Genomic DNA, 22,205 nt, shown 5'->3' with positions numbered 1-22,205 from the left:
TCGGGGTTTAACGGCAGCTGGCATCCTTGTACATGCAGTGCTGCCATCTTCTGTTTCAGTCCGTTATTACACTCTTAAATCCTACTACTTATTGCTGCGTCTTTTGTGATCTTACAAAGCTTTAAACGACGCGTCGACTATTAAATCAGTCGTCGACGATTTTGATAGTCGACGTAATCGTGACTAGTCGTCTAATCGTGGCAGCCCTAGTGTAAGCACATGTGAAAGTGTGTCGACAATGTTCTACTTTAAAAAGGACGTCAAAAAGTTCAACAAAAGCAATAAATGAAGCCAAATCTGATGTTTCGTGTTTTAGTGTAAAGTTTTTGTCCTGTGTTGTGAGCCATCATTGCTACAAACTTCTCCATCAGGGAGTTAACAAAGGCTTCACTGAAGGCCCGACAGACTCACAACAATGTCAGGTTAGCAGATAAGAACAGTCAATGTTAGCAGCGTATATCTGCCCATGTGCAGGGAGTGTCATACCTGGGGTAAGGCCCAAACAGCTGGGTTCTAGTCCCGCAGCAGACAAAGCAAACACACAAAGAGAGTGTTAGAGTAGAAAACTGAGAGTTAATTTCTGTTATCAAAGAGAGAAAAGAGCAGCGGGGCAGAGGGATTCACTCCAGGTTAAAAACAAACACGAGGAAGTCAAAGTCTGCGTTCCTCACAGCAAACCGAAGAGCTCCCTGTAGTTCTCGTCTCCTTTCCCCTCCGACACCAAACTGTCCAGCTTGTCGATCAGCTCAGCCTCCACCTGCACGCACGTACACAAACGCTCTGACTTCCTCTGCTTTTCTATGACCGACCTGAACAGCCTCTGTACAGCTGAGCGTGCGCTCCCGTACCTGTTTGAAGTTCCCATTCTTGCGCTGCTCCCAGTCCATCATGTCATGGAAAATCGGGATCATGATGTTTCGCACCTCCACCTGCGGGACCAGCGTCACTCCCAGGAACGGACCAATCATCCCGGGAATGAAGTGGATCTTATTCTCACCTGAAACACGTTTCAAACATTTAATCAGTCAAACTTAAGTCAGACGCAACAGTTTAAACCCGACGAGAGGATCGTACCCAGATTCTGCCACATGCTGAAAAGCTCGTAGGTCATCATCACTCGCATGTCACCGTATCTGCAAACAGATCAGATCTTCAGTCACTTTACTTATCGGATCAAACAGTCTCTGTATTACTGACTCTGACTCAGTAACAGCTGTTATATTTGTTTGAAGTGGTAAATTGAATTTTATCGTTTAAATTAGTTTTCTTATTAGTTTTCCGATGACTCAAGCTGTTCACTTTCTGACCACATTGAAACAATTTAACAGCAAAAATACACATTTAGAAAGAAACAGAGTAAAATGTATTTTAATCTCGACTCCCTCATATGAGTCTTAATATGCACCAGCCTAGTTTTGCTCTAATTCTGACAATTCTTGGAAAGTGAAAATGAAAAGTGGAGGGACTTCCAGAGCCCGAGGAGACGCTGCGGTTCCTGGAAATATTTTGAGGAAAGAGCTAATGGAGAAGGGAAATAAGCTTTTCCTGGATTAAATGTTTTTCTGCAGGACTGATAAAGTAAGTTGGCATGTTTGGATGCTTCAAAGAAGAAAACTGGCTCTCAGCATTTTCCCAGCAGTTAACATCCAACATCTGTATGAATGTGTGTGTTGCCACGTACAGAACAGAAAAGATGTTTGGAGGACAAAATCTCCAACAGAGGAAAATCTTGTCGCAGCACATCGTTCATATTGTTGTCAGACTTCAGGCACTGTGGATTATGGTGTTACCATCCTGGACTGCTAACATCAGGAAATGTTTCACCAAGAACATCCACAGTGTGGTGCATTTTAATGACAATGACATCAGTGAAACAAACAGCACCGTGGGGCAGCTGTTGTTGTGATTGTGTGCTATATAAATAAAATTGAACTGAATTAAAATTAGAGGTCCTCGCTGGCTTGGTCATGATAACAAACAAGCGTCTGCTGCCACAGCTCAGCTTCATTCGATCGTCCACAAAAACCCAACAAATGACCAACTTAGTCTCCTTCGAGCCTGCATGTGCAGCTCTTACCTTTGCAGTGTAGTGTCTGTCCATGCAACCACCCACTGATGACAGGGATCTAACCCTCACATACTCATCAATGTGAAACACGGCGATGTGGACCCAAACCAACACAGCAGGCACTACTGTTTTTTCCTTTAATCTGTCAGTCTTTATGATAATGGGAACATAGCAGGATGTGTCAAGTTTACAGTTATTACAGTGAATTAAAAAATGAAAACTAGGTATTTAAAATGATTTTGGTTGACTGACATAAACATAAAAACTGAATGAATGAACTGAAAGAATTTTGTTTTCTTACAAAAGCAAAAGAACATAAAAAAAATATCTTTTACCCTTCAGTCAAAGGTCAAATTTGTCATTACATCCTGTCTGATGGAGCTGTTATTAACTGTTATCTGTTATTAACCTCTGTCTCTCTTCCACAGCATGTCTTTATCCTGTCTTCCTTCTCTCACCCCAACCAATCACAGCAGATGGCCCCGCCCCTCCCTGAGCCTGGTTCTGCTGGAGGTTTCTTCCTGTTAAAAGGGAGTTTTTCCTTCCCACTGTCGCCAAAGTGCTGCTCATAGGGGGTCATATGATTGTTGGGCTTTTCTCTGTATCTATGAAGCGCCTTGAGGCGACTTTTGTTGTGATTTGGCGCTATATAAATAAAATTGAATTGAATTGTGTGTGTGCATGTGTGTGTGTGTGTGTCCTTACTTGTCTAAGACCTTCTTCCTCTTAGCAGGACTCAAATTTTCCAACTGTAAACTGGGCTGGTTGATGTAGAGCACCGCCAGGCTGAAGTAGGAATTCCACACCTGCACACACACACACACACACATTGCTAACGCCACAGCCCTCACTCTTTGCACCCGTCAGTTTTTACATAATGAAGTTATTAAGTTGACATTTTACAAAACTTCTGCCTCACGTCTGTTTCAGTCTCAGTAAATCAGCGCCTTCAGTTCAGTCTAACAGTGTTTGGAGCTTTGTTTCATGAAACCACAAAATAGTGACGATAGAAAAGAAATAATCTGAATTATATTCATGATTTAGAAAAACAACATTAGTGTTAGTAGTGAGGAGACTCAAAGAGAGGGGAGGACGGCAGCTTTGTGGTCGTTTCCACTGTTATCAGTCACTGTGGTTTGTGTGAACCTGACAGGGTGACATTAAGTTCAAACTCAAAATTTTATTTGTCACACACATAATCATACACAGTACGACATGTAGTGCAATGCCCGACCATTAAACTAAACTACAGAAACTGACAAGATTTATAAAATTTACAGTAAAAAAATTGCAGTTAAATAAAAAAGGGTCTAACAGATGTAACAATAAATTAAGAATTTAACTAAGAAACAAAGACTAAACTAAGAGTTAAAGGTAAATGATAAAGTAGACGTTACCTTAAAGTCAAAGTCGGCTTCTGTAAAGTTCTTGTGCAGAGCAGGAGAGAGGTACTGCACTGTGGTCAGGATGATGCTGCACAAACACACACATGCATTGCTTTGATATTTACTCCAACGCTCGTGTATTTCCAGCCTGTAGGTAAGTTGGTGTCTTACTTGCTGGTGAGGAGTCTCATGATGTTCCAGTCTCGGGGGAAGATGCTGAGCTTCATCAGGTTTCTAAACACACACATAATCTTCAGCAGAAACTCCTGAGCGGAGGGAAAGAGACGAGAGCGTGAATTAAAAATAAAACCTCTCCCTGTTGTAATGTTTCACAGTGAGTCGGGACTGCTGTACCTTCAGCTCATCTTTGCTCTGAAAGTTTTCCATCAGGTGCTGGAAGTGGATATCTGTCATCTGCCGGAGAAGCGACAAGAGGCAGGACACGTACTCGCCCTGCCAACAGGAAGCAGGGCACAGTCATGTAAGTGCAGGGAAACACGAAGGAGTCAACAGTGAGGTGATGCACCAGGATGAGTCGGGCTCTTTCCCAAACTGACTCCTCTTTATTAGCCTATCTGCTGCCACGACTTTATGTTTCAGTAACTTTTTCCAGCCTTCGTGTAAAGATAAATCTGCAGCGCTACACACATGACACGAGGAAATACAAGTTCACTTCTTTCTAAATAATTCTCACTCACGCAAACTTCATCAAACTTCTGTGTTGATCTACTGCATTAAAATGCTGAAGTTCAGAGGATGGATTCGTGTTTGAATCTAGTTTTTATCACCACCTAATCTGGATAAAGAAAGATTGTAGTCTGCCGAAGTGAGACCCTGCAGGAAACCCGGCGCCTCCATCTGGGAGGAGGAACGACGGAGAACGAAGCAGCTGATCCAAAATAAAAACTCAAAATCTTTCTGTCGCGTCGACACCAATGCTGCATAAACTGCATTACACCAAAGAATGACATAAACTATAAAGTTGCAAGAACGTTTTTAACATGATGAATTATAGTTTCTAGAAAAATTTTAACTTTAACTATCAATTTATCGTTTATAATGACATAAATATAATCCATCCATCCATCCATTCGCTACTGCTTATCCTTTTCAGGGTCGCGGGGGACGCTGGAGCCTATCCCAGCTGTCATAGGGCGAGAGGCGGGGTACACCCTGGACAGGTCGGCAGTCTGTCGCAGGGCCAACACACAGGGACAGACAACCATTCGCACTCACATTCACTCGCACATTCACACCTAGTGGCAATTTGGATTTTCCAACTAACCTATCCCCACAAGCTGCATGTCTTTGGACGGTGGGAGGAAGCCGGAGTACCCGGAGGGAACCCACGCAAACACGGGGAGAACATGCAAACTCCACACAGAAAGTTTGGAGTGGAATTGATGGTGGAATTGAACTCAGGACCTTCTTGCTGTGCGGCAACAGTGCTAACCACCGTGCTGCCCATAAATATAATATTAACAAAAATTGTTTGTAAACACTTCTTTGGACTCTTTTTTTCTTATTTTTATTCATTGCTTTATTTATTCTATTCTTCCTTGTTAAGCAGGAGGGCAGGAGATGAGCAGACTGAGACTGAGCCAAAGATGAAATGAATGTAAATGAAGGTGAACAGTCAATAAAAATGCATCAAATTTACAAAACACAAATGAACCCAGACGACTCAGATTCACACATCTGTGATTTATCGTTCTGCACAGTAATACAAATAAAGATGGAAGTTCTTTAACGCATGCACAAAGAGACGTAACAGCAGGATGGGTCAGTGATGATGATGATGGAGTAGGAGAGGGCAATATTGACAAAACCAACAGTTTTCATTTTTATTTTAACACTTTTCGCTTCTCTCAGATCTCCCGTCTCTTATTTTGTTCCCATCATGTAACTGTATGGCAGTATGAAGGGACAACAAAGCTATAACATGAATATAATATTGCCCTGCCCTACAGCAGACAGACAGTCAGATGGATGCAGGGTGGATGAGGTGACGTAGTAGTAGTCATATTGTTAGTTACTAACAGTGATCTCAGCGGTGCACTGCGGACAGCGTTGACCCCTTACCGCCTCCTGCGATTGGCTCTTGCTCATGATTGACAGCAGGCTTTGCAGGAGGACGTCCAACAGGGACTCCACCATCATCTCCACCTCCTCCTGCACCGATGTGTCCTGGAAGAAGAGACGACAAGGAAAGAGGAGTGAAGGAAAGGAGACATAAAGGAAAGGAAACCAGAGCAGAGAAATAAGGACGGCTGCTCTCTGCGTGTTTCATGTACTTTTATACGGGTTAGTATCCAATAATGAATTTTGAAGGTTTTAGGTGCTTTGCTGCAGCTGTGTCTCACACATTCCTGCTCCTCAGAGGACAAACCTGACTGAAGGCTCACTGCAACACTAAACATCCACAGTACGTAATGGAAATAAACACTGGTTTTTCACTGGTGCTCATGTCACGGGGTGGAAAGGGACAAGTTTCTAGGGTTTTTTACTATGCATGTTTTGCCGTGTTTTACCTTTTTTAATATTTTAATATTGTACACTGGTTTGTTTTTTATGAGTTTTACTGCATGTTTTTATGGTATTTATTTGGTGACTTGTCCTGGAAAGACTCCGCCCCTACCTGATTACAAACCTAATCACACCTGGGAGGTCCCAGAGGCCAATAAGAGGGCCTGGCAGACCACAAAAAAGAGGCTTGAGGAGTTGGCAAGACTGCTTGGGAAGGAGGTTTGAGAGACTGGCAGGCGGCGGCGCCTGCAAGCCCGGGGGGCTGGTGGAGCTTGGCGTCAGGAGAGGAGGATACAGCGCCGGCAACCAGAGACGCAGAGCGAGCGGTCCAACTGCTGCAGCAACAGGAGGCCAGAGTACGCGTCTGCAGGGAATTGGAGGCGACGAGACGGGCCGGTGCCGATTGGCAGTTACAAAGAAGCGGCGGGCAGAGTTAGGAGCTCTGCCCGCCCGGGGTAAGTCTCTTGACTTTCCCCTTTTAATGAATGAAAGCTGCCTAAAAGAGTAGTAACTGCCGCTGCCTCCCTTCTTTAGCGCACCGGGGCGCAGAACGTGGAGAGGAAGGCGAGGACGCCGCCGGGTTCCCCTCCTGCACAGCTCCACTGGATTTTTAATTCTTAGTGACTCTTATATCGTGGCGGACGCCACTGGACTTTTAATGTTGTGTTTTATTGATTTTTTATTGTGTTGTCCCCTGGCCAGGGTTGTTTTAATTCATTTTACATTTTTAACTCTTTAAATATAATAAATTATATTTTAATTATACAGTTTTAATTCGTGTGCTTTCCCTTGGCGGCTCCACTGCTCTGTCCGTTTGGAGGAAGGTTTCCTTCCTTTAAACAACCACTGTGAAAAACATCACCTTCGCTCCGTTACACTCACGAATTTCAGTTTCAGTTCAGATCAGATGAAAGTGTCCAAATACTTCAGAGACTTCAGTGCACCAAAAGCAACGCCTCAGAAGAGAAGAGCGGTTTGTTTGGCCTGCAGGGGAACTATGAATGAACGTTTCACTACTTTAACAACAAAGTTCCTGTTAGATTTGGCAGTTTTTGTCCTCCTGTGAAACTTTTTATCATGTAAACATTTAATAAATGAAGTGCTGGTTTTATTCTAACTTTCTTGGTAACGTCTCCATTACTGCATTTGCTCTGCATTTTCTTTCTGATGATCTTTTATTAATTATACTTCAGCCACAGATGATAATTAGGAGTTAAAGTAAATCATCGTCGCAGCAGCGTGAGCAACTTTACCTGATAAAACTTCTGAAAGATGAACTATATTCTATATTTTCTTAAGCATCATCTTTGGTGACTGCACCCCCACGCATCCCTGCAACATCATCATCAACTTTGCAGACGACACCACTCTGATGTGCTTCATCACCAACGATGATGACACCGCCTGCAGGGATGAGGCCCAGCGACTGGCAGAATGGTGTAACTACAATAACCTCACCCTAAACACCAAGAAAACCAAGGAACTGGTCATGGACTTCTGCAAAACAAGAACTGATCCCCCTCCCCTCTCCATAGATGGTGACTATGTGGAGAGGGTGTCCTCCTTTAAGTTCCTCGGCACCCACATACCTGAGGACCTATGCTGGTCCACAAACACATCAGCCCTAGTGAAGAAAGCCCAGCAGCGCCTCCATTTCTTGAGGGTTCTCACTATCCTGTGTGGTACGCTGGTTGCACAACAGCTGACAGGAAGAGACTACAGAGGGTCATCAGACCTGCAGAGAAGGTGATCAGCTGTCCACTCTCCTCCCTGGACTTGCCAGCTCAAGATGTCTCTCCAGAGCCAGAGCAGTTATAAAGGACCACCTCCACCCTAACCACCACCCTTCAACATCCTGCCCTCTGGAAAAGGTTCAGATCCATCAGGTGCAAAACCAACAGACTAAAGAACAGCTTCTTCCTGTGAGCTGTCAGAACTCTTAATGCAAACTAAGAGTGTAAAGACTTCCCCAACACATCCACTCTGACGCTGCTGTTGATCAACGATGTGCAATATCTCAGTCTCTCCATGTTCTGTGCAACATTTCTTTGGTGCATGTGTAATATTTAGGTCTCAGTGGAATTATCATCTCCACCCTAAATGACCATAGCCCCTCCACCGCACTAACTGCCCTTGTATACAGCCCCACAATGTTTCTGTTTCAATGTTTCTATGCATACAGCATGTATGCAGTTCACTCACATATATATTGCTTTTTTCTTCCCTCGTTGTTTATCGTTTTCTCTTCTTACTTTTGCACCTTTGTGCTCCAGCTAACCAATTTCACTGTGCAAGAAACTGCACAATGACAATAAAACTCTAAGTCTTGAAGTTCTGTTTGTTCAGTTCACATGAAACAGCAAGTCTGAAGTATTTACGGTTGGCTTCCTGTTCATGTTCTAACCACAGCAGCGCCACATCAACAAAGACCACCATCACACAACTGCAGCCACAATCTGAACATCATGTTTGTCTCTGTATGATTTCTCCTTCAAATCCTTCCTTAGCCTCACGATGTTTGAAAAGTGATTATGAAAACACACAGAAGGTGCTTATTGATTTTTTGATATGCAGCTGTAGTCATGAATTCTTTTTTCTTGCAAAGACACGAACATTTGTCCATCTTTGCACAAAACTAGCAGACCAAATCACATGAAATTTGGTGGAGCAGAGGCTCATGGGAAAACAAAGGACCATCTGGTTCACCTTCTACAAAACTGCAAAACCAGGACTGGAATCAGCAGGGAATGACTTCTTTCTTCTAGCTTCTGGGATAAGTTTCCTTTCAAACCCCACAATGACACTCGGATTTGAATGCAGCGGTGTTTCGAGCATGTGTGCGTGTGTGTGTGTGTGCATGTGTGTGTGTGTTACCAGCGAGCTGGTCTTGATGATAGAGAATATAGAGCTGAGTATTCCAGAGCAGATGAGAAGCTCTTTCTGTTGCCTCAAGTGCAGGTGGATGTGATGGAGGACCACAGGAAGTAGGATCCTCCGAGACTCTGAGGGAACACAAAACAGACACACAAGTTTACTTCAGTTCAGGTTTATTCGAGAAGGACCACACACACGTTACATTATGGCGGTTATGGTGTCTGTGGATCGTAACCCAACAACATCGCTGCTGTTCACTGGAACGACAGGTCAGCGATGCTGTCAGAGAGTCGGCCGCCTGCTCATCTGGTCTGGTTTATGTCCTGAAACAAATCCATCTGAAAACTGTGCAGCTCTTCAAGCTTTTGTAGCTACAAGTTAAAGGTTACTGTCAAGTTAGTGCCATGAAACAGATTTCACACTGCTAGCACAAATATCACTTCCCACATCTTTCTGATACATCGTTATTATTACTCTATACCAGTGTTGGTCAAGTTACTTGAAAAAAGTAATCAGTAACTAATTACTGATTACTTCCCCAAAAAAGTAATCCCGTTACTTTACTGATTACTTATTTTCAAAAGTAATTAATTACTTAGTTACTTAGTTACTTTTTAACAACACGATTTACAACCTGAATAGGTGATAAAGTGATAGATCTTTCAGCCCAATTCTACTTTTTCTACATAATCCATCATACAAAATGTAATCAAATGGAAAAGTCTCTTTTTAAAACTTGTTTTATTAGTTTTAATCTTTTAACTTTATGCATCAAGCAAACATTTAATTATCTGCAACATTCTCTGACTGGAAGAAATTAGTTTAACATTTAAACCTATTTTCTGCACATTCCAGCACATAAAATAAAATATTTTGTGTGTTTACACTCAGTCTGTCAAATAGATGCAAGTAAAACACAGCAGAAAATAAATAAAGTCAAAGACTAGCGGTCCTGTTGCTCTATTTTCACCTGTAAAGCAGGAGTGGGGTAGGCGGAGGTTTACCCTGGTGTCAGTGGAAGGATACGCAGTTTCTCTGTGAGTTTCCCATTACCTCGTTGCACTCGGAGCTTGCGCTGAAGTTTAGGGTTTTTTTCGCTGTAAAAAGAAGTTTTCTTCCCACGCACAACGGACACTAATGTTTTTGTCACTTTTTATGGAATCAAACTCAAAGTAAGGTCAGTACTTCCACGCTTTAAACGCTGCACGCTCATACTCTCTCTGCACTCGATATATGATCCATTGTTGATCTGCACACAGCTGTTGTCACGAACGTCGCACTCGCTTACGTCACTGTCATGAGACATTCTCGCAAAAAAAAAATCACGGTTTTAGTAACGCAGTAACGCAGCGTTCCTACGGGAAAGTAACGGTAATCTAATTACCGTTTTTGCAATAGTAATCCCTTACTTTACTCGTTACTTGAAAAAAGTTACTTGTAACGCGTTACTGCCCATCTCTGCTCTATACTATTACTGTTACATCACTTTTTTCCTTTTCCTTGATTTAGTGTCAGCTTAAAATGAGAATTATGTAATGTTGCTTTTGAAACACTTTCTGGTCTTTGGAAAAATATTTTCTGTTCAGTGAAGTCACTGACTGACATGAAAGCAGATGAGCGTCTGCAGTAAGATGGTGGTTTCAGGTACGCCTGGTGTATATCGATTCTAGAAACATTTAATGTCAGTGGGGAGAAAAAAAACAGGGAGGCAATGATGGGTTAACCACACACAAACACCAGAGACAACGCCGACATAACAAAGTCACTTATTATCTGCATTTGAGAGGCTTCATGGCCGATTACACAGCAGAAATGTTGTTTAGCAACGTTAGCAGACGTGCAGTGTGGAGGTCCTCCCCCAGGAGGGTTCGAACATAAAGTTTCAGCAGAAAGAATTTTGATGTGTCAGTTTGAGACTATTCAGCATCAGCTCGTGGTACTGAAACTGTCAGGCATTAATTTTGTACTTTAAAGTCAGTCTCGCCTTCACATTAACACATTCAGTTCTGAGTCATATAGACACTCTTTTGCATTTGTGTGGGTTCACGATTTAGAGTGAAACTCAAAATTGAAAATGTCAGGTTGTAACTGGGGACATAACCTCTTTAGATTAGCGTTCCCTGTTCAGAGATGGTAAATGTGCAGCACGTCACACAGAGCTGTGGTGACAGTAAGGAATCTCCATATGTAAATGAGCCTTATTGAAAACGAGGAAAGGTAACGTTACTTTATGCTGAGACAAATACACGTGTCTGAACCATACAGCACTTTCACAACATGTTGGTTATGTAGACGGGTGATTTTAATTTGGCCACAGGTGGATGTGACAGTTTGTTGTCACTCTGTGTTAGCCCTATGACTAGGGCTGCCACGATTAGTCGACTAGTCACGATTACGTCGACTATCAAAATCGTCGACGACTGATTTAATAGTCGACGCGTCGTTTGAAGCTTTGTAAGATCCCAAAAGACGCAGGAATAAGTAGTAGGATTTAAGAGTGTAATAACGGACTGAAACAGAAGATGGCAGCACTGCATGTACAAGGATGCCAGCTGCAGTTAAACCCCGAAGAAGAAGAAGAAGAAGAAGCTGTGTCCCAGAATTCATAGCGCAGCCCAGCTCAGTTTCCAACAATGGTGGCAGCTAGTTAGTTTTAATATTACTCTTATTATTCTTTCTGGGTCACAAAATAAACGTTTAACATATTTTCAGGCGAGAATGTAGCTGTGTAAACCTCAAATATCTGCTCAGTTTATCAAGACACCACATATTTTCAAAAGCGCTCCGACGTTTTCAGAGACGTCTGTTAGCCACTAGCTCGATAGCTGGCCGGGGGCTAGGCTAACTAGAGCCGTGAGAACACCGGACTCCGGCAAATCGTTTTCAAACCCACCGCCGTCTTTCACTACTCAGGTTAAACATGATATATAAGTGACTTAGATAACTTAAAAATGTTATTGTTTGGCTTCTTTTTAGTATTTTATTTGTTCCTGAGTAAATCGGTTTGGCTGAGATTAAAGTTATAGTTTTTACACAGCTGAATAAACATCAAGCAGACAGCTGATTATCAGAAGTGTGAGATGCTCGAGAATTTACTCCGGTGTCCTGTTATATTTTAGATAGCAAGGAGTTTATTAAACTTCACCGAAACAATCTGCAAATTTCATTAAACTTTAATAAACTATCATCTTGTCTTTATTTTTAGTTAGCACATACCTTAAACACTTAAAGCTGTAAGCTAATGATAGTTATATAAGAGCAGATGCTGCTGGTGCAATAAGCTGTACGTTTTACATCCAATGGATGATGATCTGATTAGTCGACTAATCGCAAAAATAATCGGTGACTAGTCGACTATCAAAATAATCGTTTGTGGCAGCCCTACCTGTGACCCACTGAGGGTTGACTCTTTCCCTGTGACTGCTGGGACCCCAAACTATCAGCTGTTAAGAGAATAAACTGATGGATGGACCTCTAGTTGATGATGTATTTGGGTTGCTGCATGTTTGACTCAGCCTTTATTTTGATTTTAATAGTCCTGTGGCAAAAATCACAGCGCATTACACAAACGGACGAATGAATCCAAACATTTACCTGGGAAAGAGAAGAGCCGGCTGTCCACGGTCCGAGCTATGGACTGCAGCTTGACCACATCCATGGACTGTCCTATGTGCACGGTGGACGGCATGCTGCCCAGGGTGCCGCGCACAAACTCGGCCACCTCTTGCACCGTAAACATCTGCAGCAGCTCATCAAAGATGGCCGGGAACGAGTTCAACAGTGCAGCCTGAGAATAAACGGAGGGACAGAAGAGGTGTTACTGACAAGAGGGGAGAGGTTTATTTAGGGAGGAGGGCGCGAGGAGTCATAAATCCTTTCCATCCACACAGATCAGCAGGTAGACATCTCTTCAGATTCAGCTATTACAGTTTTTACAAAACAGCTCGTACGAAGAGGCACACAGAAGTTATTCCACAGCAGAAAACAAACCAGAGCTGAAAGTGAAAGGTTTGAAAAAAGGAAGACAAAGCACACACACTAGCAAGTCAGGGGTATCAATCATTAATAACATAGTTTAAACAGAGTGAACGGGACACAAAGACGAATTTTAGCACAACAAAGAAGCTGCAGCAGACGTGGAGTTTTGGACAAACAGGTTCATTCTGGTGTGAACTCGACTCAAAGTGGCACAAAACTGAAAGCTGCTGAACTCTGGATGAAAACTTCTTCTCGACTCTTTGTTTTTTTATTTTAACTTACTAACAATATTTCACCTCTTCTAAAAATGAAGATAATCTAAGCCTATGAGGTCCTGGGCAAATACTTCAGTTTTAGTTCCACTTTTTAATGTTTTCTTTAAGAGTTCTTCTGGTGAAAATTGTGGATTTTGGAAAATGTTTAGAGGCCTCATTGAAAAATAGGAAGAAGTACATGAGATTCATTTATTTAAACGAGTTTATTCTTAGATAAACGTAGATTCAAAACCTGCAGTACCTGTAATGGCCACACGTTTACAGCCTGGTGCAAGAAACATTTTTGTCTCTACAGCGAGTGAAGTGAAGAGTTATCAGGATGGATGTCATTAACAAACATGCTCTCAGTCAGAGGACATCGTGTACTTGTGTGTTATATCAGCCGGGACGTGTGTGTGGAGGACCACAGGTGTGTGTGTGGTTAGAGCTCTCTGAGGTGAGATGGGACTCTGGGCTTCACGGGGTTAAAGGCGTGCTGTGGGTTTCTTCCAGACGTTTACTTACTGACAGCGGAGTCGGCCGCAGAGCGTTGGCGCTCACGGCCTGAGTGCAGTTGGCCTGTCCGCTGCCAGGAACCTGTCCTGGGACAGTGGACTGCAGTTGGCCCGGGGCAGGAGCTAGTGCTAAGGGAGCGGGAAGCCCGGCGCCGGGACCTGGGACTTGATTTGGGCCCGGACAAGGCTGGGGGCCCTGTGGTATTTGGGTGTGGAGGAGACCCAGGAGGAATAACAGGGACCCAATTGAAGGAGCAAAGATTTAGGGGAAATTGAAAGAGAAGATGAGGAAAGGAAACAAGGAAAGATGCGAGGTACAAGTGGAAAAAGGAACAGAAGTGAAATAAAAGTCAGATTAAGGCAACTACAAGAAGATGGGAAGCAGCTAAACTAAAGTACATTTTACTGTTAGCTGTCTACTGTAAACTATGACGACACTGATTTCTCTGCTTCCTAAACAAGGAAGAAAACTGTTTTTGTTTTTGTTGCAGCAGGTTTCCTCACCTGAGTGAAGATGAGCGTCTCGGAGTTGCGGCTGTCCAGGCTGAGCACGAAGCGGATCGACTGAAAGAGTTCTTGGACGCTGGTGCGAAACTGCTCCTCCTCCATGCCACATGTGGCCCGAGAGTAAAGGATCCGAGACTGGATGATGAACTTGAACAGATACTCCAAAGCCTGAGAGGACAAAGAAACAAACAAACAAAGAAATGAGAAGCATGAAATATTCACTCGTTTTTTTTGTTCTAGAAGAAACACAAACCTCAAATGTTTTAGGAGTACAGTGTTCCCTCGTTTATCGCGGATGTTGATAACCTGCGAAAGGTGAAATCTAGTAGCGAACTTTTTGTTCTTTTACAACTATCATAGATGTTTTAAGGCTGTGAAACCGCTTCACTACACACTTTATACACTTTTCTCAGACAGGCATGAACATTTTCACACATTTCTCTCGTGTTTAAACTAAAGTTCAAGCCTTCGTAGAAGAATAAGTCCAGTATTATAGAAAGAAACCAAAGATCAAACCCTGTTTTCAGGTCCAAAACATCAGAACAGAGCAGCTGCCAGAGAATTTAACATTTATCAATCAATGGTACAGACGTCGAGGAAGCAAGAAGAATGAGTTGAGTGAAGTTTGACTTATGTGACTGCTTTGTGTCACTTAATGCTCTTTAGAGTCCTTTGACGTCGACACTGTTGTGTTTGCTAGCAAAGATTTATGTAAATTGACAAGCTGAACGCATTCTGTGCTGTAGAGCAGCGGTCCCCAACCCCTGGGCCTCGGACCAGTACGTGAGTTGTTTGGTACTGGGCTGCGGCACGGACCGGCATAAACCGGTCCGTGGCGCAAAAAAGGTTGGAGACCGCTGATGTACAGGAGACACGGCATGAGATTGATTGAAAATGGTCTACAGCCAATCAGGACGCAGAACGCAATGCACTGTAAAAAACAAAACAAAAACAAAAACGTGAAAATTGCACCAAAAAAATCGGCGAAACAGCGAGGCTACGAAAAGTGAACCGCGATGTAGCGAGGGAGCCCTGTACACTTTTTTTTAAAGGATGGGTAATTTAAGTTAAATAAAATATTCCCACTTTAAGCTTTAGTTTCTCTTAGTTCGAGCATCAGATTACTTATTTTGTTTTAAATGAACAGGAGGGTTCAGAACAGAGACTAAAACACAATCATGTAGCTTATCCAGGTTTTAATCTTCCACAGCATGTCTTTTATCATGTCTTCCTTCTCTCACCCCAACCGGTCGCAGCAGATGGCCGCCCCTCCCTGAGCCTGGTTCTGCTGGAGGTTTCTTCCTGTTAAAAGGGAGTTTTTCCTTCCCACTGTTGCCAAAGTGCTGCTCATAGGGGGTCATATGATTGTTGGGTTTTTCTCTGTATCTATGAAGCGCCTTGAGGTGACTTTTGTTGTGATTTGGCGCTATATAAATAAAATTGAATTGAAATTGAATTGAATAACATGAACGCCAACAATGCTTTTAGTGACAAATGTGACCAAACTGACAAAGACTTAAAAAGACTTCCTGTAGATTTTATTTAACGACATTATTTTCAGTTAGTTTGTTTTTCTAGTTTCCTTTTTTTTATTGCTTCACAACCAGTTTTAGTTTTTAGTTTAGTTCAGTGTAATAATCTCGTTTTTATACTTCCACATTAGCCATTAGCTTCATTTAAACGCACAGAAGACATAAAACTGTCTGTCTCATGGTTGTAGGGGAACTTCGGCCGCTCATTTAGCTCGTGCTCTTGTTCCCGTGGGTTTGCAAGACTCATTGATGCACAGCTCCACCTCTGTCTGAGCTGTTTGTGCTGATATCCTGTGCTGGTTTTACCCAAACATGGTGCAGTGCAATACGAACACTTTAGTTCACAAATCTTTGTGGATTGTTCACATGCAAATGTCATGAGCTTTAAAATTTAACATGCTAACCGAGGCTTTCGAGTCTGAGACGGAGCTTTTTGGTGTTTTGCAAACCCTCTGAGGATTGCATGGGTTGAACATGATGATAGTCAATCATGCACATTTGCAGAAAGGTTGCACGAAAGTTTTTACAGGACTGCGTGTCCACATTAACCAATGACGGTGTCAAAAGGAAGTCTGAGTTACAAACTGTAAAATCCCCCACTGAAACTGGTTTGGTGAAACGTGCGGTTATCAGGATGTGAGATCTAATTCTGAAGCCTCTTCTTGAATATTCTTGTTACTATTTTAATGACTTCTTACTCAAAATGTTTGCTGGCTTTAAGTCTAGTTAGTCAGCTACAGATAATTAAAAGTGTTCTTTTCATCTGGAGTTTACGCCTTTATCACATCTGCATGAGACAAGATCCATTTTGTATCTGGACAGAGATCCCAGGATGCACCAGGACAGAAACATCTGCAGCATCTGGGCTGCTCCTTGTTTTCAACAATGGTTAAGAAAGTTAGTGGAAGAATAAAGCAGACAGAAACAGGCTAAAACTCCTTGGACGCAGTTTATAAAAGATAAATCTGGAGACTGCAGCATGTGTCAAAGCTGTCCTCAATAATTCACGCCGTCCACTTTTTACATGACAGTGTGACCCATTTGGGATGGATGCTTGAGTCGGATAAATATTTTAACGAGCTGAGCAGCGTTTGTCTACTAGATGTGGTACGTTCTACACATCTGTGTGGGACGGTGCATCTATTCCCAGCTCTGCTACGTCACTGATGTAGTTCTGAATGCATGCAGTCATATTTTAGCAAGAACGTCCAGAGGGAGGAATTAAAAAGTTCAAAAGGTGTTTGTTTGTTTAAAAAGGGCTTTATGGTGAAGACTGTTATATAAAACTCAGCGAACAGCCCTTCATGTGTTTGATTATTCCGAGTTCAGCGTTCAGGTCAGTGCTCCACCCAGGTGGCACTGAGCTCTTACCCTCATGGCTTCCTGTATGTGGTCCTGCCTCACCACCTCAGCAGAGCGATCCATGTACCACTTCAGACAGCGGATCAGCTCCCTGAAACACATTTAAAAAGCCGCACAGGGTTGATTCTCTGCACTGGAAGGAGTGCAAACGTTGCATTATTTTAATAAAGGACCCGTTCAGCCCAGGATGGCTCTGTGTGGTTAAACTACTAGATTTTTAAATAAATGCTTAGATTTTCCTGTTGTTGTGATAGTCGCAGCACTCTGCAGGACCAAACATGTACGAAAATACATCACAAAGACCTGAAAAACTAAAATTTGTGTAGTTATAATAACTATATGTGTCTTTTTTATTTTCTGCCAGTCGACCCGAGATCGAGATCTTTGTTTCACCATCTATAAAACTAATTTTCAGACTCTTACTCAAAGCGATTCTCATGTAATATATCTGGATGAGGTCAAAGTTAAATGAGCATGAAAAGCATGCAATCCTACGCCAGTTTCCCATACTGTATTTATCTCTGATGCCCTTGAGCCACCGTGGTGAAATAAATCCAGGAGAAGTCTAACTGCAATAAAGGCAAACGACGTGTACACAAATACACAATCACACTTTAATCAATCAGGCTGTCAGTTAGAGAGCAACACTCACTTGTAAGCTAACGCTCCAGCAAAGTGCTTCTGGATGTACGTGTCCATCACCGGCCTGAAGTGGTAGTATTTACTGTCCCTGAGCAGGTTTATAATGAACACCTGTGAGACAGAGACTGTGATCAGTGAGTGTGATGCTCGAGTGACGCGGAAATACACAGAAAATGAATCATGATTTACAGTCGCAGTGAAAAAAGTACGGCTTCTTTCAAAGCGAAGGGTTTAGCTATCAAGAGATTTAAAAAGAAATAGTGCTACTAGTCCTCATGTTAAGAGTAGGTAAATAGAACCTCAGAGGAACCTGAACACATAGCATTTTATACCATGTCATCACTTGTTAAACACAAACTGAGCCACAGTGCAGAGGCAGTGTGTGGAAGTCTGTCCCACGATGCAGCAATAACTTCATCTCTCTCATCGTCAGTGACAGTCTGCTGCTGTGCTTGGGATCATTGTCCTGCTGAAGTTTCTGATTGGACAGAGCTTTTCATATGTTGTTGTTCAGCTTGTATTTACAGATGTGCAGGCACCAGGTTATTGTTTATATTTTAGTGCTTTCTTTGTGATCATGTGATCATGACCCCACAGTATTTTATTTTCCTGTTACAGCGTAGACTTCCTTTCATCACCCACATTTTCCAAATTTAACTGTAACTCTTATTCCTGTGTCATACTGAAATTAGAGTAAAATGACAGAATAAAAAATCGTTCAGCTTTCAGAGTTTAGGGTGTGTCAGAGCTCCTGTTTCCAGTAACTCAGAGGATGACATCAGTGGGACTGAAACTGACAGTTAGCCTCATCTGTATTATGGGCGATCGTGGCTCAAGAGTTGGGAGTTCGTCTTGTAATTGGAAGGTTGCCGGTTCGAGCCCCAGCTTGGACAGTCTCGGTTGTTGTGTCCTTGGGCAAGACACTTCACCTGTTGCCTACTGGTGGTGGTCAGAGGGCCCGGTGGCGCCAGTGTCCGGCAGTCTCGCCTCTGTCAGTGCACCCCAGGGTGGCTGTGGCTACAATGTAGCTGCCATCACCAGTGTGTGAATGTGTGTGTGAATGGGTGGATGACTGGATGTGTAAAGCACTTTGGGGTCCTTAGGGACTAGTAAGGCGCAGGTCATTTACCATTTACCATATTAGATTGTTTCTTCTGCAAGTCTCTAAATCCTCTTTGTTGGAGCCAAGTCCAGGCCAATATTTTACTCAGTTACATCGTGCCACATTTAAGTATTTGTCATGATCTTTAAGTTTCTATTATAATCTTGATCATTTTATGTTATAATGTAATCGGCTGTGCTCCATAATTTAATCCTGCTTTGTTAGTCTGTTGTTGTAAAGTGTTGATAGATGTCGTAAAGGGGGTGTGTATTTGGTCCGCATGCGGAGGGGTGTGGGTAAAAAAGGTTAGGTAAGCGAGCAGGACGTGGAGCAACAGTTTTCTGACCGTCGCCGTTTTAATGTTATTTTTTGTTGTAACATAGAGGGAATGTAAACGGAGCTCCCACCAGAGGCATTTGTTTTGTACCTTTCGATTTGTATGGAAAATAAATGTTTTGCCCCTTTTTTCCTTCGCCTCGTTTTTGCTACCGGAAGGCATCCGAGCGACTTAACAAGAGCACGAGTCAGAAACTTTACGTCCTGCAAAAGCGGCAAAGAAGGACCGAAGGTTGCCGTTACACTCATTAAATTTAATTAAACTCATTATTTGTTACTTTTGCTTGTTTACTTTATTTTCTTCTTCGTGCACGGCCCACGCCACACTCACCAATGACTGAAAAACCAGCGGCCCATATTTGTCCGTGTTGTCATCCAAGATGGAGAACAAGGTGTCCAGAATGTCCTGAAGAAACTGAGACACACACATGGGACCACAGGAGTATTACAACAACTGTAGAGCTCTTTTAACACATGCTTACAAAAATCACCTCAAACCACCTCAGAGATAACCAACAAACACGTCCTGCCCAGCAACATGGGAAATGTCTTACACAGCAAATCTGGCACAGCGACAGAATATTATGATGCCGTTTCATCCTGACTGTAGTCTCAGCATTTTAGATACGAGTGTTTACACATATTAAACAGAACGATCTCCCCACCTGTTCGACTTCAAACCTCACCTTGACGATCTCTTCTCCGCTGACATGCCGAAGCCGTCCAAGGATGTCCATGACCCGGTCGGGATGGGCCTTCCACTTCAGCAGGGCCAAGAGGTCCACTGGAAGACAGCAGGAATGTCAAACACCAGGAAAAATGGATAAAGGCTCATATTCAGACTTCAGCCTGTGAGCAGCAAAACAGCCGTTTAATATGTACAACGGAGTAAAAAGTGTCATAAATGAGGAAGCCACTGTTAGCGCAGCACAACGACTGAAAGCAGGTGTGTGTATGCCAGAACCATAACAGATGGTGACACAGGTTTTTCCTCACTTTAATGCTGTTGCCTCAAGCTGCTTTATGTCAGGTTACGACTACAATATCAGAAAGAAACCCCAACAATCATACGAGCCCGTACATGCAAACACTTGGTGACAGTGGAAAGGAAAAACACCCTGAAATTCTCACGTGTAATCGTGCATATTTAAGCACATTATCCACGAGCGGCTCAAACGCCGGCTGCAGCAGCTGCGTACCGTTCTGGGTGAGCTTGGTGGAGGAGAGCTGTGTGGAAATCCAGAAGGTCTCTTTCATGCTGCGCTGGAAAATGAGGCTGGAGGGGATGTTGGGACAGCTGTTGAAGTCCTCCTTACAGCAGGGCAGCCCCAGGTAGAGGGCGTGGTTACTGAAGGTCGTGTTTTCATCACACTGAGGACACGAGACACCGAGACGGAGGAAAATAAGGAAGGAAAGCGCTTAAAATAGATCTGTGCACCTCATTGTCAAAGTGCAGCTGCAAAACTGAGTCAAAAGCTGCAAACATGAAGCTTGTGTGGGCGAGGTAAGACTTTAGTCCAGGGGTGGGCAACTCCAGGCCTCGAGGGCCGGTGTCCTGCAGGCTTTAGCTGTGTCCTTGATCCAACACAGCTGATTTAAATGGTTAAATTACCTCTTCAACGGCTGTATCCCAATTCAGGGTCTGCAGCCTTAAAGGCCGCATTTTAAGGCCGATTACGTCACAGCGACGCGACGAAGGCTGTCCCAATTCAAAGGCTGCTCGAAATGCGGCCCTCAAATGCCTCCTTCATTTCCCTGAATTTTAAGGACGTGGCGGTGTAGACTTTGTGGTCCAACATATCCCAGAATGCATAGCGCGGATGAGGTGTGGCCGAAGAGTAACATAGTAAACTAAGTACTGAATATTATGTCACTTATTTATGTGCAAATGTTTAATAACGAAGAACATTAAAACATTACTGTTGGCCACATGTCGGCAAAGTCATGTGACATTAGTAACGTTTGTACTAACTTAGTTTTAAAGCCTTTACTTTAAAATATACGCCGTTCAATAGCTGAGCTTAATCAGAGAATGATCAAAGCTCATGTAGAAACAAACAAACACATGAACAAAAGATTTTCTCCTTCATTTCTGTCAAACAAACCTGTATGAAACGTTTCCAGCTGTTAGTATCATGGTTGCTAGGCAACCTGGGCAGCGCGACGGAGGCTAGACCGCCCATTTCACAAGCCTCGCACTTCCGGCCTTAGCGGTCTTTGAGTACGCGGCCCTTGTGGATAGTTGAGGCTGCGTACTTTAAGGCTGCAGACCCTGTGAATTGGGATACAGCCAACATGTCTTGAAGTTCTCCAGAGGCCTTTTAATGAACTAATCATCTGATTCAGGTGTGTTGACCCAGGGTGAGATCTAAAACCTGCAGGACACGGCCCTCGAGGCCTGGAGTTGGACCTGCTGTACAGTTTTGGTGAGCAACAGTAAAGATGTTGTGGAGATCATGTACAAAGTGTACACGACATTTAAAGTGAACTTTATAGTTATACTGTGAGATTACTGAAGTATAATTCACATATATACTAAATAAATATAGTCATTTCTGCTGTAATCATCAGCCAACAGAAAGACTCCTTTGCAGAATAAATGACTAGCGTGTGCTGAAGGCTGATGAGCAGCAGCCAGGAAACAGAAAAGCTCTGGTGTAGCTGACCTTGTAGACATACAGCTCGTGGCTCTCATCAGAGAGAGTAGTTCCATCCTCTCTCATTAGAGGCGTGAAGGCAAAACCAAACAGCTTTTTCTCTCCTTTGTCCTTCGCTGCAGAGAAAATGACAAAGAAGGAAGACGTGAGAGGAGAAACGCACCGAGTGTACGGTCAAAAAGCACCGAGGTCAAACGTCTCTCAGATTATCAGAGATGTATTCAGAAAACCAGTTTATTACTTCACTATTGTAGACAAAGTGATACAGCCTGCATATAAGTAGGTCAAAGAGTAACTTGGTTATGCTTTTAATGTTATATTTAGATATATTTTCTAGATATTACTCCAAAAATGTCACCACCTGCTTGAAGCAGCAGCTAATCAGTCACGGTTCTGGGTTTTATTTTTACAATAAGCCTCCTTCGCACCTCCACGAGTGCCTGTGCTTGGATCCTCATTTATTTTCT

At 43.0% G+C, this 22,205-nt stretch overlaps 1 protein-coding gene across 12 annotated transcripts in view; it reads right to left on the bottom strand.

Annotated features, from left to right (window-relative positions):
- The window catches only part of LOC146517776 (dedicator of cytokinesis protein 3-like), a 313,061-nt gene that overhangs the window by 24,037 nt on the left and 266,819 nt on the right, over positions 1–22,205 (bottom strand). For 8 of the 12 annotated variants that reach the window (XM_085160372.1, XM_085160374.1, XM_085160377.1 and 5 more), the window contains 19 exons: positions 21,748–21,854; positions 20,281–20,452; positions 19,768–19,865; positions 19,413–19,496; positions 17,654–17,754; positions 17,011–17,092; positions 14,105–14,275; positions 13,611–13,796; positions 12,448–12,640; positions 8,854–8,981; positions 5,494–5,640; positions 3,808–3,906; positions 3,625–3,719; positions 3,466–3,541; positions 2,774–2,874; positions 1,075–1,133; positions 849–997; positions 672–757; positions 487–513 (listed from right to left, as the gene is read on the bottom strand). In XM_085160372.1, the coding sequence (XP_085016498.1) occupies positions 487–513; positions 672–757; positions 849–997; positions 1,075–1,133; positions 2,774–2,874; positions 3,466–3,541; positions 3,625–3,719; positions 3,808–3,906; positions 5,494–5,640; positions 8,854–8,981; positions 12,448–12,640; positions 13,611–13,796; positions 14,105–14,275; positions 17,011–17,092; positions 17,654–17,754; positions 19,413–19,496; positions 19,768–19,865; positions 20,281–20,452; positions 21,748–21,854 (2,161 nt within the window). The remainder of the gene's footprint in view (positions 1–486; positions 514–671; positions 758–848; positions 998–1,074; positions 1,134–2,773; positions 2,875–3,465; positions 3,542–3,624; positions 3,720–3,807; positions 3,907–5,493; positions 5,641–8,853; positions 8,982–12,447; positions 12,641–13,610; positions 13,797–14,104; positions 14,276–17,010; positions 17,093–17,653; positions 17,755–19,412; positions 19,497–19,767; positions 19,866–20,280; positions 20,453–21,747; positions 21,855–22,205) is intronic. The other 4 variants (XM_085160380.1, XM_085160381.1, XM_085160376.1 and 1 more) reach the window with 3 other exon arrangements.

Source organism: Neolamprologus multifasciatus, chromosome 5 (assembly GCF_963576455.1).
Source record: "Neolamprologus multifasciatus chromosome 5, fNeoMul1.2, whole genome shotgun sequence".
Taxonomy (NCBI): domain Eukaryota; kingdom Metazoa; phylum Chordata; class Actinopteri; order Cichliformes; family Cichlidae; genus Neolamprologus; species Neolamprologus multifasciatus.
The sequence above is the reverse complement of the archived record's forward strand: the minus strand, read 5'-3'. Positions and strand labels throughout refer to the sequence as shown.